This window comes from Taeniopygia guttata, chromosome 1 (genome assembly GCF_048771995.1).
Source record: "Taeniopygia guttata chromosome 1, bTaeGut7.mat, whole genome shotgun sequence".
Lineage (NCBI taxonomy): Eukaryota > Metazoa > Chordata > Aves > Passeriformes > Estrildidae > Taeniopygia > Taeniopygia guttata.
Genome location: NC_133024.1, coordinates 112,413,124 through 112,428,451, shown reverse-complemented (window position 1 = coordinate 112,428,451; position 15,328 = coordinate 112,413,124). Strand labels below are relative to the sequence as shown.

The 15,328-nt window shown below is 38.3% G+C and overlaps 1 protein-coding gene across 1 annotated transcript in view; it reads right to left on the bottom strand.

Moving 5' to 3' along the window:
• Window positions 1–254: 254 nt before the first annotated feature.
• BRWD1 (bromodomain and WD repeat domain containing 1) overlaps window positions 255–15,328 on the bottom strand; it is a 41,260-nt gene continuing 26,186 nt past the window's right edge. Inside the window, exons 29-41 of the mRNA XM_030284074.4 lie at window positions 13,834–13,895; window positions 12,897–13,052; window positions 12,230–12,350; window positions 10,812–10,937; window positions 10,208–10,283; window positions 9,678–9,722; window positions 9,436–9,582; window positions 8,605–8,757; window positions 8,163–8,332; window positions 6,535–6,770; window positions 5,537–5,728; window positions 4,116–5,093; window positions 255–1,555 (exon numbers count right to left, since the gene is read on the bottom strand). Coding sequence (XP_030139934.4) covers window positions 426–1,555; window positions 4,116–5,093; window positions 5,537–5,728; window positions 6,535–6,770; window positions 8,163–8,332; window positions 8,605–8,757; window positions 9,436–9,582; window positions 9,678–9,722; window positions 10,208–10,283; window positions 10,812–10,937; window positions 12,230–12,350; window positions 12,897–13,052; window positions 13,834–13,895 — 3,592 coding nt within the window. The 3' untranslated portion in view covers window positions 255–425. The remainder of the gene's footprint in view (window positions 1,556–4,115; window positions 5,094–5,536; window positions 5,729–6,534; window positions 6,771–8,162; window positions 8,333–8,604; window positions 8,758–9,435; window positions 9,583–9,677; window positions 9,723–10,207; window positions 10,284–10,811; window positions 10,938–12,229; window positions 12,351–12,896; window positions 13,053–13,833; window positions 13,896–15,328) is intronic.

Here is a 15,328-nt window from a genome sequence, read left to right as displayed (position 1 = left end):
AATCTGTTCTTGAATGTTGCATGACCTAGGTAGTATTTCATTGCAGCACCCATAACAATAATACTCAACATACTGCTATTAACCTGTTTGCAGTGTTTTAACATTTTTTAACTCTTGTTTATATGTAATAAAATACCAGTAAAGACAAAAAATTGCCCCTATAATGAGGCACATTTTGGCATCTGTGCTAAATGCTGCTACATGGGCAGGCAAGTGCAAGTCAAAATATGAAAAAGGAGAAAGTCATCATCTAATCACATTCATAACTTTTTCATAGAAAAATATAAATATATTCCCTGAAATGTAGGACAAAGAACAGCCAGCGCCCATCAGGAGTTCTAGTGCTATTACCATTAAAAAAAAAAAAGAAAAAAAAAAGAAAAATAAAAAAAAACAGAGATGGGCTGGCTATCCTTTTGTTAAGGTTACGTTTCGCAGGCGGCGTCCTCGAGGGCTCTGTCGTCGTCGTCGCCGTCGTTGTAGCGCACGGTGCGCCGGCCGCCGTTGCGCGTGCGGATCTTGGAGCGCCGCGGCGCCCGCCGGCACGCGCCGAACTCCACCTCCTCCGAGTCCTGCTCCTGGCTGCCTTTCCGCCGTTTCCTGCGCTGCGGCCTCCTGCAAGGCCTCAGGGAGTCCTGGCTGAGGCTGTCTTTCCTGCCGGGTTTGGATTTCCTCTTGCGCTTCCTGCTCTCCGTGGCGTCGCTGCAGACGGTGGTGTCGGTTCCAGAGTCCGAGGAGAAACAGGTGAAGTTGGCTTTGGAGCTTCCTGCAGTCCCAGGTGCCTCCACATCCTTGGAGACAGAGCTTTTCTCCTCTTGTTTCCCCGCCGTTTCAGATTCTGTTGTTTCCTTGAAGTCATCCACCCGTTTTAATCTCTTGAAAGAAGCTCTGGGTTTTTTATTTGCTGCTACTCTGGTATTTTTAGTTTCAAGTTTAGCTAAGTTAGAATCAACCTCCTCTTCAGAGTTACTCGTACAATGGTTGTGGGCTGAAGCTGCCTGCCTAGAAATCCCCCAGTTTCCCCCATTTTCTACCCTGTGGTTTGTGGAATTCTCCTCTGAGGAGTCATAGTCAAAATTATTCAGAGCTGCAGCACAGAGGAGTTTGTGTGGCTGCGTGTGGTCATCACTCTGCTTCCGAGTCTCTGTCTCCGAGTCAGTCCTCTCATTCTCAGACTCAATAATATATTTCCTTTTAGAAACAGAAGGCTCAGGGCAGGAAGGCTTTTTCCTGCCAGAAACCTGCTCACTCTCATTTTCAGACCTGGAACAAGCCGCCACCTCCGAGCTGTTGAACAGCTTCTTCCTGCAGGCTGAGGACACGCTGCCCTGGAGCTGCTTGCGGTTCTTCCTGACTGGGTAAACACTTTCTGAGCTGGATAATTCCTCCTTTGCTTTGCTCATGATCTTGATCTTGCTGGCTGCCAGCGTGGCACACCTGCGGGGGTTCTTCTTCTCCCCCACGCTGGACACCCTGATGTGTTTCTTGTAGTTGATGATGCACGTCCTGCTCCGCAGCACTTTCCCACTTTGGCCGGCCTCCTCTGATGTTTGCTCTACAAAAGGAAGATGAAAAAGTTCTTTTTAATGTCTTACATTCCTGAAATTACTAGTTTATTATGCCCAAACGCTGCCATCTTTAATGAAATACACAAATATTGAATTTTATTTTGATTTCAACTGTTAAGTGTAATTTATCTCAAGTCTTTACTAAAAATACCAGCAGTATCCCAGGGATACTTTTAGCTCTTGAGATTGTCACTTTCTGACCTTTTCATGGTCTCAGAAAGGCTTTGCTTAGCATCACTCTTAATCAGCTGAGAAATTACAAATTCCCTCACTTACCAAACAAATGCTGTCATATTAGTAATACTTGCATCATTAAAAGTTGTATTTTCCTTACTAGAATAAAACTTGCAATGTTAATTACACGTTTTAGACCTTTTATCCTAAAAAAGTAACTATAATATTTCATGTGGATGCAAATTACATGTGGATTTCAAATTTCAATTTTGGATGGTTTCAGGTGGAGAACACCGAAACCCTGCAGCTCCTTAGTGACTTTAACACTCAGATTGCTGCTAACAGTGAATCTTCCATTCAATGTTTTTAAAATTAATATAGAACTTGCTTTTGTTGTGTTTTAAAACAAATATTCCATGTGTAAATCATATACTATGAAGATCAGTGTTTCCTTTCTAAATAAGACAATTCATACATATGAATAAAAAAAATATCCAAAGTTCTTGAAGTAAATTTAAAAATATAAACAGAGGGAAAAATTATGAGGCATAAATTCAAATGTCCATCTTGAGTACCAATATTAACAATCTCTTCACATATAAAATCTGGTCCTTATTTAAATGTAGATACTTTCATGTACTACTCCAGTATATCCTTATTTTTAAGTTTTCAAAGGAAAATTTATTTCCTTTCTTTGTTATGAGCGTCCAGAAATGACACATTAATGTTACTACTTGTAGTAGTTGTATTGTCTGATTTTTATGGTCAAAGCACAACATATTTCTGCTGCACACTGCAAAATGATATATGAAAGGTGAATTAATCCACAGACTAAAAAGAAGAAGAGTTAGATTTTATATTATGAAATATTATTGTATAAGATATTATAGAATTATTGTTGCATACAAATATTATTGTCCTCCAATATTATTAAGTAGTTGGAATACAAGGCTAAAGAATAAAGAAGTCCAGCCTGCAACACTGCCAAAAGATTAAAATTATGTTTTGTATACAAGATTTTAAATTTGGAACAAATCTATAATACAATGTATTGAAATTCCCCACTGAACATCCAGAGATAAAAACTGCAAAGCTACAACCAGGTGGCAGAGACAGAAAGAGGGAGAATTAAATCAAGCACTCCCAGAAACTGGAAGAGCTTTTAAAAGCCACAAAGATGTGAAAGTTTGGTTCATCAGGTGTCCTGGAGTTCAGGCCAAACTCCAAACCTGGAATATTGGACAGGAAAATCCAGCCTGAGCTCCAACCAGCTCAGCTGCAGGGGGCACTGCAGCCCACAAGGTATTGGCAGAGTTTATCTGAAATAAATTCTAGTTCTTTAAATCTTTTCTGATATATAAAATCCCATGCTAAACACTACACACAGACTATTTTACATATCAAAATAGTTTATGTGATATTTATATTATATATATTTAAAAATAACCAAAGCAAAGATTCCACATAAATTGTTTAGCTGGCTAATTGAGCAGTGTATATACATATATATAGTTACAGTTATAATATATATATATAAAATACATATTTATTTGAAAAGTAGGAACTCTACAAGTATGCCCCTATATATGTATTAAATAGAAGACCTTGGGACAAAACAAATAAATATTCCTTGTGGAAAACTGTCAAGACGGAGTCATCTTAACAGACACAGCGATTAATTAAAAACCAGTAATTTTCTTAAGATTATTAAAGTATATTGACAGGATTGGAAGGATTGCACCAAACACCAACCTCTGAATAGTCTCTCAAATTCCAAATCAGAACCAATTCTCTGATTTTATGAAGGCACAATGTATATGACCTGGTTTAATAAACATCAGCATTGTTCTCATAAGCTTAAAAAAAAAAAAACCCCAAACCAAACCGACTCTTTAAATCATGATCAGCCACTACACAAAGATCTGAGTGATGATAAAATTACAGAATAAAACCTAAAAATGAGAGAAGTTCACTTTCTGAAACAAGTGGAATATAAATCTTAGTTCTGGCAAGTGCCTGTCTGTGTTAAGGACTCTACACATCATTGACAAAATAAAATCTCAAAGTGAAATCAAGTTTCAGGTTCTGATGCACACCATGGATGTGAGAATGATTTAAACACCTTTCCATCAAATTCATTTTGGAAAACTATCAATAAAGTTACTTCAAACTGAAACAGCAGTTGTAAATCTGCTGTAGCACAGAAAATCTCAAGAGGAAATTGAAGCAAGGTAAAAGAACTGCAAACCAGAGGGTTTGGGTTACTGAAAACATGCAGCTGGACAAAGAGAGAGATTGGAGATCTCTCTTGGAGATTTCCTCTATCATCTACTCAGTACTGAGAAATAGAGAAATTAACTTTAAAGATGTTACCTTTTCTAACTATTTTTGTTTTTCCTTTCCTCTTCCTCATCTTTGCTTTTGCAGAAGTTTCACAGTAATTGCTGTTATTGGAATCACTCTCTGAGTCCGAATCAGAAGAGCGATGGAAGCTGGAGGCAGTTCCAGATTTGGAACTCCTCACAATCCTGGTGGGCACCAAGCTCTCCCATACAAAACTCTTCTCCTCCTCTCTGGCTTCTGCTTCAGATTCTGCTGTGTCCTCTAAATCACTCAAGACTTTTGCTTTTTTTAAAGGAGGAGACAGCTGCAGCCCAGAGGCTTTCCTGCCATTCCACCTGTCCAACCCGGAGTCCGCCTCATCCTCAGAGTTGCTCACTGCAGGCTTGTGATGTGCAGGTGTTGACTGGTCAGAAACCTTTTGGCTGCTCCCATCCTCAGAATTATGGCTTTTGGAGTCCTCCTCTGAAAAGTCTAAGGTGGGACTTTTCACTTTGGGAGACACAGAGCAGGCAGGGCCCCGGAGCTGTCTGTGCCCGTTGCTCTGCCAGCTCTTCTGCTTGCTCTGCGTGTCGGGCTCAGAATCCGAGCTGCCATTCTCAGAGTCACTGACAAACTTCCTTCGTGGAGCAGAGCAGCCAGTCTGAGAAAGAGTTTTCCTCTTGGTGAGCTGCTCTTCTATTTCCTTGTCACTCTCAGACTTCAGGCCTGCCTCATCCTCAGACCCCTCCAGCAGCATTCTCCTGGCGGCGGCCGAGGCGTTGCGGTGCGGCAGTTTCCTGTTCCTGCAGATCCCGATGCTCTCCGAGCTCGACACCTCCTCCTCCACGTCGCTCATCAGCCTCAGCTTGTTGGCAGCCACAGCAGCACTCCTGCGTGGGGTTTTCCTGTGCCTGCCCTTGCTGTTGCTGAGGGACTCGGATGTCACTGCTGAAGTATTTTCAGAGTCGCTTCCATATAACTTCTTCCTGACCGTTTTCCTTGTATTGCCGTTCTCCTGAAGAAGTGTTCCTGTAAAGGAAAGCAGGGATTAGTATCTTACAAATGAAATAGCAGCTGTGAAGTCAAAACTGGGACAGGTTCAACCCACAGACATGCACAAAATAGATTCCTAGTGAGAGTCAGGTGCTTTTGCTATCATGAAGTTCAGATTCATCCTGGTTTTGTGACAATTAGAATTTCTTTATATGGACTGCTGCTTTTTTTCTCAAGATATGTTGCAAGTCATTCCCTCTCACCAGGCTCTTGGTTTCTGCCCTCTTCCCCTAGTCGTGAAAAAATCTTTTAAAAAAGTTGAATGTAGTATTTGAGAGCTTCAAAATTAGCACCAATAAAAAAAATAGTATCCTACACATACAGTGATTTTAAGAAATACTAACTCCACTCAGTTATTTTTCATAAATATAAAAATGTGGACTTTTCTTGCTGTTCACAAGAAACTCCTTGCACCCCACCTGTCTGTTTCCTCTGAGCAGCTCGGTTCCGAGTCAGCCTGCGACTGCTTTTCCTCCTGCACACCCCGTTGTGCAGGGGAGAGGAGGACACAGGAGCCCCAGAACAGCCTTTGCTGTCTTCTGAGCTGCTTGAGGAGGATGAAGATGAAGAGGAAGTAGATGAAGAAACCCCAGAACCTTCTATTTCACTCTCTGTTAAAAAAAAAAAAAAAAGCAATTGGCAGTTAACAATTCTAAACAGCTTCCAGTTAAGAGTTACATTTTGCTGACCCTGGAATCTTCAGAATTTTCTCACATTATCTTAAAATAAAATGCATTCTCATGCCTGAATGTCTTACAGAAATCAAACTGATACCTCAACAAAATCCATATTCATACAGTGTTCAGTGACAGGAAGCTTCTTTAACTTATATTTAAGTTTCAATTAAAATAAAACAGCTCTTTTCAAACACCAGAATTAAGAGAAAAGCATGTTTAAAAAAAAACCCAAAACACAGAATATTTTCAAACAGATTTTACCAGAACTTGCATTCTTATTCCTTGAAATAAACTGAATTTTTGTTAAGGTGAGGAGTAGGGGAAAAGACAGGAAAGCTCTAAAGTCTAAAGTCTCAGGGAACTTCTGTCATTTGCTAATTGCAGATAAGAAGTTTTATATAACATATATATATATATATATATATATATATGTATAAGGGCATACAACCTGCATTTTATATAGGATTAATTACCAAATACTCTCTGCTTTCCTCTTGACAGATTTCTTCACATTTATTCAAGTAAATTTACTGTATTTCAAAGCCAAAAATTATATACAGTACACAAATATTTTTATAACATTCACTATAAATAATGTGTCTAAAATCCAGTAAAACACAAAACTGTGCATCACACAAAAACCCTAAACATTATGTGTAAAAAAAAAAAAAAAAAGTGTTAAAACCACAAAGCTCATTTAACAACTCAGAATGCAAACTGCAGCAATTCTAAATTCTGACCTGATGATAAAGCAGAACAATTGGTCAGTGGTGTGGCTCTGGCCTTCCCATTCCTCTCGAAGGATGCCAGGCAGGCAGAATCTGAGGATTCTCCCGAGGAACTCTGGTTGTAGGAGCCAGTGCTGGGTTTATGGCTTGTGACACAGGCGGCTCTGCTTGAGGTAGGCTGAGGAAAAGCATCTTCCTGCTCAGATTCAAGTTTGGCCTGAGACTTTAGTGGTTTCTGCTTCAGATTTCTAGTGAGAGTGAAAGTAGTAAAAGCAACAGAGGTTGTAAAACTAAAGAGAGAGAAGGCAATTATGTATTTTAACAACATTTAATATGATTTTGTATTTCTGGGACGGTTTTATGAGCTAATGTGGTGTGAGACAATTTTAACTCTGGCAAGGACAAACATAAACATTTACTAAACATTAAAAATATTTACTTTCATTAAGTAACAGCCTGCAGTCTTAGGGCAGTCATACAAGAGGAGAGAATCTTTCTGAGAAACAGAATTTAATGATGGATGTCCTCCAGACAATTCATGTTCTCATATTTTCACTGCAGCCTCAATTCCTGTTGGATTCCCAGCCTCTGGTTAGTTGCACATGAGCCTCCAATTAAATGCTATCCAGGCAAACATTATTCCACAATAAACTGACTTCCCAACACACACAGAAGGTGTGAGCCTCACAGTTCACTACTTAAAATAAAGAAAACATCACTAATTTGATCCTTCCTTACTTCGATATGCCTGAGTGCTACATGCCATCTTGCTCAGTCCTTTATTTTCACCTACAAAACTGTTTTGTCAGTTTTTTCCTTACAGTGCAGGTTTTCAGACATTCATCCAGGTGCACAAGGTGAGTAATTTCTGCTATCCCAAACCTCACTTCTGCTGTGCCCCACTGAACAGTCACACGCAGTTCTCCAGATTTGAGCACAAATGAGATTCAAAAGACAATTTCTGCCTATCCTGGTGCATGGTTGTTTTAAAGTATAAAAGTAATATAAAAGTAATCCCCTTAATTTTTTTTTTTTTAATTAAAACTCTTACTCCTACCCTTTCCCTGCCAGAGAATAAAGACTGGACAGCAGAAGAAGGGAAAAGCTCAGTTTCAGTGATTTACCACATTCTGTCCCACATACTAATTAAGAACAGGAGTTAATCATGTAAAACAGCAATTGTGTTAAAAGCCTTCCTGCCCTCAAAAGAGAAAAGGCAAAACTGGCTCCCGACTGAATGCTACAGCAAGTGACAATTTCTAGAAATTCCACAGGACTGACTGTATTCTGTATGTAACAAAATACATAATTTATGTTGATTTTCATGTTTGTAACATATCCAGCAAGTAAATCTTGGTTTCATTCCTCATTGTTTTAGTTAAATATTGATTTTTCTGATTCAAGTATTCAACCCAACCTTTTCTACTCTTTTGTCTCCTTGTATTTCTCAGTTTTATACTATAAAAAAGCCCCTGTTTTTTTAACGTGTTTTTCCTACTGCATGAAAATTACTAAAAATCTCACTGGGGTTACAAATCATTTAAAAGCCCAGTTGTTCCCCTCTTCACAGACTAAATGTGAGAGTGAATATGAATATCAGTCAGCTGAGACAGATCTTTATACCTTTGTAATTTGATTACCTGAGCATTTTGGTGGGCTGCTGCACTGAGCTTTGATTATTAAATCTTCTCGTGTACCTCTGGTTTCTCCGTAGCTTCTCATTCTGTTTCTGCCCATTTTTGAAATCGGAAACAATTCTTCGGATTTTCTCTTCAAACAGTGCTGACAATCTCAAGGTCATACTGTAAATCTGGGTAAGGGAGTGGTTTCTATTAAAAACAGAGCCTTTGTTCCAACACTAGTATTTGTAATATCAAAAACTGCACAGAAAAGCAATAGGAAAAGCACAGGCAGTCCTGTGTAACACCAAATAAACAGGAAATGAACATATTAAGTATTTTTGCCTTATTTCTCCCCACTAGCTACCCAACCAGCAGCTTTATCAAAAGTACTGATAAACAAACTGCAAATTAAGATTTAATTAATTAAGACATTCATAAACTCCCAGAAAGTAACAACTACCTTTGACTTTTTATTTGGAGTATAAGATTTTGCATTACTGAATATCAGTCTGATATCTTTGCACAGTTCCATTGGAGTGTCATAATTCCCAGCTTCCAGAGTTTCCTTCACTGTACCAAAATCCATTGGAGTGTCTATAATATGTCTGTAATCCTATAAAAAACACATGAAAAAAAGATTTCTGTGGAAGTATAAGGAAAAAATCCCAGCCACTTTTCCATTTTATTTCTCCCATTTAGGAGTAGCTAAAATTACACAAATGATCTTCAGCAGCAGTGGAAAGAGAAGCACCACAGCAGAAAGCAACACTTTTGCTGAGACAGTTTGATTTTAAATCTCCTTTTTCATTATCCCACAAATTTTACTGTGAGAAACAACTGATCTGGTATAAAAAAACAGCCAAAAAAAGCCCCATAACACAACGACCACATAAAAATACCCCAATTCAAACCCCATCAAAACATCTCAATCCTTCTTTCCCTCGTGTTCTTGTTTTTTAGAGAACCTCAAGGTGCTTTTAAACCCTGAAGTGAGACTCAAAATGTGGAGTCACCAGAAGAGGTTATGTGCTGTAAAGTTTTTTTCCTTTAAATTAAGTTTATTGGGTTTTTAGAGAAAAAAAGATGGTAGTAAGATTACCATGAACAGCTAAAAGAGAGGAGAAAAATTAAATTCATAGCTCAAGCTCAGTAAACACATTTTACTTTCAAGAAACTCGTTTTAATTAAGAAAACACAGATTTTTTTCTACAGTAATTCCCTTACAAGGTACAATAAGACAGCAAGGAAAAAAAAATCAATTAAATTATCAAGGTTATCAAGAACAACTTACAGGATATTGATCCAAATCAACTGGCTGCCTGAAAGGTTCAGAATCCTCACACTGGAAAATTAAATTCACCAGTTCCATGCACTGCTTCTTCCAACAGTTTTCATCATAGCCACTTTTCAAGTTTTTCCCTTTTTTTAAGCCTCGTCCCTTGAGGGAAAAAAAGTTAGGAAAAGCATTACTGGAATACAGCAAGAAAAAATTCAACCTGATTTGGTTTATAAGGTAAAGATTGGCCAACTCACTTTTCTTCTTCTGTATGATGTTCTAGGAACACATTTTTCATCATCCTGCATGAAATAAAATCAATTATCTTAAAAGTGATGTAGGAAAAAAATAGGTGATGGAAGCTAAAAGTGTCATTAGATTTGAGACTGTGGTAAAATTAAATTTTCCTCTTAATTCTTTCAGTAAAACAAAAGAGGAGCGTAAAAAACACAACACAGCATCTGGGAGACTTGGAAAGCAATATCCTAGATAAGGACAAGAGCTGGAGTCTGGAATCTTCAGTGGTTTGAGAAAAGGAAAAACCACTATCAGAAATTGCAATTAGAAGTTACTCAACAGCTTTGAACTTCAGTGACAAAATATTACCAGTAATGCAATTCACTGATAATAAATGACATAAAACATTCATAAAAATTCCTAATATAGTCCATGCTTGTATTAGCTATGTAAATAACTCAGCAATTTTACCAAAAATACTTGGTGGCTGCTGGCATTTTCTTCCCACCATAAATTACTGGAATTTTCCACAAAAAAAAACCCAACTTACCAGATCAGCATCATGACAATCTTGCTCATCATCTGTTGTACTACATAATTCAAAAATATTTGTACAGTCCTGGTCACTGCAATGCAATTAAATCTCTGTTACTGGAATAGCAAAAACAGAGCTGTTGTTTCCTAAATTAAACTCAGCCACAACCAATGCTCCATATAAAAGGGAAGACAGTAACTGAGTATTAAATGGAATATAAAAATCAGGATTTGGGATTTGAAAGGGGCCTGCTCAGCTGCCCACACTCATTTCAAAATAAACCTCTCCGTTTATTTTAACCTTTCAATTAAGTCAGACAAGCTACAAGAGGAACTTCTACACAGGACAGCAAAGAAGTCACATTTTACAGGCTGAGCTACTTAACATACCCAATCTCAAGTGATATTCTGGGACTGTGACACCAGGGAAAAAGGTAAAATGCTTCTAAGCTAAACATTTCAGTATTTAAGGTAACACTCAGAATTAGACACCTGGTCTTCCAGAGTGCACTGAAAGAGTCAAAGCAGGGCTCACCACAAAGGGATACTAAGCTGGTTTTACATTCCACTGTTCCAAAGCACCAGGATTCAAGCATTATTTAGATTAAAATGCCACTTACTTGATGAACTTTAGGAGCTGGGTGGTGATTTTTTTTGCAGCTCTGGCAATAGCACTCCCAGGCTCATTGAAGGTTCTGGCATTGCTTTCAATGTATCTGACTTCCCAAACCAATGCTGAAATTCTCCTTCAAATTAGAAAACATTGCATCTTAAATACTAAAGAAAAGCTTAAAAACAGCAAAAATTTTATCTCTGTAATTTTCTCTCCGTATTAGATTGAAATGTCCTCTGTTTTATGCCCCCTTAGGGCAGTCTCAAACTTTTCCTTCACATGGAAAACCCAAGGAAGCAAAACCAGCAACACAAATCTTTCACCACTCATTTCCAAACTCATTATTGCCAGCTCATCCTCAGACAGTTTGTGATATAAACTCAGTTAATTCATCTGGCCAAGTAAGCACTAGCATTTGTTATCCATATATCATAAAATATCACTGAAATCATTCCAAGGACTGTGGATTTCCTGGAATCTTTAAAAACAAAAGCATTTTTAAAAAGCTTACATCTGACTTATTCAACAGGAGGGGAAAGAGTATAATTTAATCACTACTCTAAATGATCACATTTCTTCTGGAAATATCAGAAGCTGCTTGCTACAAAGCCCCTAGAAATGCAACACAAGTGGAGTCATATCTGAAAAACTTTTAATTAATAAATACAAAGCACAAGCAGTTAAAAAGGAGTGACAAGAGCTTTGTTCAATTACATTTCTAAAGAATGCCAGCTATGATAACCCTTTCTGTTTTCCCTTAAAGACCTTGCTTTGAGGTCAACTGACCACAGAAAACTGTGCCCCCTGTAAAATGACAGATTTGAGCAACTGCTACAAATTGGAATTCTAACTTGATAGAAATGAGCTGCCACAAACCTGTGATTTCATTTTTACAACTCATTTTCCCAATTCCTTATACCTGTGAAGCAGATACTCCAAGTCTGCCGTTCTTCACCTACAGAATTTCCAAGTATTTCCCAAAACATTTTTTCCATCTTGTACGGCAGGAAAATCACTGTTAATGTCTCTTCACTGTATTTACAGATGCACTGAATGCAGCTTCAGATGAAGAATACACCTAAATTTATTTTCAAGCTATGGCTGACCAGCACTTCCATCAAACTAGAGCTCTGTCATCATTACACTTTTCCCCCTATCTCTTCTATTTAAAATGCTGCTGTTAATGTTTACCATTTCAACTCTTGTGTTTAAGCTCATTTCTGAAAATAGCAAGAGCTTAACTTTCTTGAAGGTCAAAGTAACACAAGGACAGCACTTCAAAATCTGAGTTGCCATCAGCACTGAGGTAACTTTGGCGAGTTTTATAATAGTTGGTGATTTCCAGTAGTGAATTTCTCAAGGAAAGGATGTCAGGGTTTATTTTAGCTCTGAAGAGTCCCAGGTGAGCTGCCCTGCAGCACTGACCTGTAGAACCTGTTGGCCAGGCGGGTGCGGATGGTGTTGAGGTCCGTGGGGTAGGCGATCACCGTGCAGTACTTGGGGTACGTGCACAGGTCCACTGGGCCAGCAAAAGCTGCTGAGATGTCTGGTTAAAAACAGCAATAATAGCAAAATTTAATAGTTTCACCTCATTTTTGGCCTTCCAGTGCCTGAAGGAGGTGATAGGAAAGGCAGAGAGAGACAATTTCCAAGGGCTGGAGGGACAGGACACAGGGAATGGCTTCAAACTGGCAGAGGGCAGGGCTGGATGGGAGATTGGGAATTGGGAATTGTTCCCTGGCTGGGTGGGCAGGCCCTGGCACAGGGTGCCAGGAGCAGCTGTGGGTGCCCCTGGATGCCTGGCAGTGCCCAAGGCCAGGAGCATGGAGCAGCCTGGGATAGTTCCTGCCAACTCAAACCAGTCTGGGATTCTATTTCAAAGCCTGCAGGTCCATGACAACTGAGCTGGGTATTATAAAACCTACGGTGTACACATAGAGATCTCAATACAAACACAAAGAACTGCACAGAAAAACATTTGCTCATTGAAGTAATTTATCACAGGAGAATTTTAAAAGGATGCCATGGATATTCCAGGGTGTTTCTAAATGTACCATCAGGAGAAAGCAGCTGAAGCTCAGCTCACACTCACCAAGAGTCATGAGCTGATCAATCCCACGGATGATCCGTTCACAGGCCTCATCACGGGACTTCATCCCCCATTCCCCCTCCTGGGGTTTGTACAGGAGCTTCTCCACCTCTTCCAGAGTCACAGACACACTTGCTCCTAATTCTTCAGGCTGATCAACTAAAAAGAGCAAATTGGGGAAGGAGTGGGAACAAGATAAATTGTTGAGCACTCACAGTTATTAAATAACTGTATGCTTGCGACTGAAAACATTCTTGCCATGAAGTAGCGTTTAATGCTAAGGCTGTGGGGAAAAAAATTATACAAAATGGATACTAACAGCAAAACGTTTAAAATTCTGGTTTTATGCAGTCCTGAACTAAGTTCATTACCTTTTTGACAGCTTATTCAGTAACTATTTCCTCAGTTTCTTCCAAATGTTCCTCCCCCCTCCCAGCTGGTACTGACAAGTACTGGAAAAGTGAAATATTAAGACAAACCACAAATTCCACTCTTTTATTTACAGATAATCTGGATTTGATGAGCAAACTTTATAAACTGTTGGGTTTAAATTATGTGCAGCAAATATTTGCTGACCAGAAATATTTTATTTATATTCTTCTTACACCCCCTTGTATCATAGTATACTAAAACAAATTCATAGTTTGAAACTTGAGATGTTTTTTGAAACCTGCCATTTGGAAGTAGCAGGTTTTATTTTGTAAGTCAGAGCTACACATTTAAAGTATATTTTTTTTTCAAAATTGCTCTGGAAGATGAAAAACAATAAATAAAAAAAAAAGGTATATTCAAACTACTTCACTAAATCTGAATCAGATAAAGACAAAAACTGTCTTTAAGACAGGAATCACCTCAGGTCCACACATTTCCTGCATGACACAAAGGAACTAGAAAGAGGGAGAAGCACATTAAGCTGTTTTATTAAAGGGTTTCTACCTACCATTATCAGGGACTGGTTCCATGTCCCACGGGCTCAGCTTTTCAATTTCACCATTGTCCCATCTGATTCACCAAGTAAAAAAAAAAAAAAAAAAAAAATTAATAATTTAAAGTTACCTTGACTCAGAAGTGTTCCCTCCAAGTATATTTAAATCTCAGCTATAAGCACATTTAAATGACAGCTATTTGTAGGTACTGACAAAATACACTGTATAAACATGTACAGAAACAAAGGCTTTGGTCTGCAGTCAGCAAAAAGGAAAAATTCTTCCTGATCAATTTCAGATTAAAATTGTGCTCCTGATTTTGGCTACATGCAACTTACCCAATACATAAATCAATTTTACAAAGCCTGTATCAAGAAGAAGAAAATAAGCTGAACATTTGGAAAAATTTTGAAAGAAAAAACACAGGAAATTTTTTTTTGCTGATCACAACAGGAGTTGTGCAAGTCCATGGATAAGGAAGAACAGGAAGTGAGACATTTCACACATTAGCACTTCAATTTATGAGGCAGAGGGCATTAAGACAAAGAAAAGAATAAATATAGAATGAAGAAACTGAAGTTAATTAAGGTCCAAGACAAAGCAAAGGCAACACAAGTGCTCTTGATAGCTCTGGATATTAACTCTGATACTGAACTATGAGGTGTGAAGATCATTCTGAGATCTCTCCAAATCCCACCACATCTGGGCAGATCTTTACATGTTTTTAAAAATACATAAGATACCAATGAATTTTGCTATTTCCAAGGTAAGAAGTGTCTGACTGGATCAGCTTCACACCTCACTGATGCAGACAGGCAGGAGCACCCTGAACAGATGGAGTGCTGGATCTTTTCTACAGCTGGGTTAATCCTTATGATCCCATTTTTATTTTTTCTTACAAGCACATACCAGAAACAAATAGATCAAACTGCCGTTCACCCATTTCCCCCCAAAGCTTTGCCAGCAGTTTCCTGTCAGAGTTCTCCAAATTCCTAGGTCTACTTCTGATGCCTTAATAAATTCAGATATTTGGTCTAATGCCTCCTGTGTATTTATCTCAAACCAACTGGAAACTGCAGTGATCATGCTCAGAGTATTTTATAACTGAACCCCTGCTCTGTCAAAAGCAGCTCTCCACTGTTTTGGATTTCCCAATGCCTTGGAAACTTGGATCACTCAGTCTGTTTGATTTTTATGAATTAAGAGTCCTAAAGGTTGATCTGTTCAGCTCTCCTCCCCAGTTATTGTACAATACTTCACAAATTATATTCACAAATGGATATATTAATTCATAATTTTGCATGTAAGACTTTATCAAGAGTTTAGTACAACTTAAGCCCCACTTAGTTCTGCTTAAGTTCACTCATCCAGATAATGCAACTTCGTAAAAAATCAAGCTGCTTCTACACAAACACCTATTATTGTCTTGCCAATAAAATTACAAAAGAACTGAAAATTATCTTAAATTATTTTCCATAAAATAGAACAGTGATAAACTGAAGTAAGTGT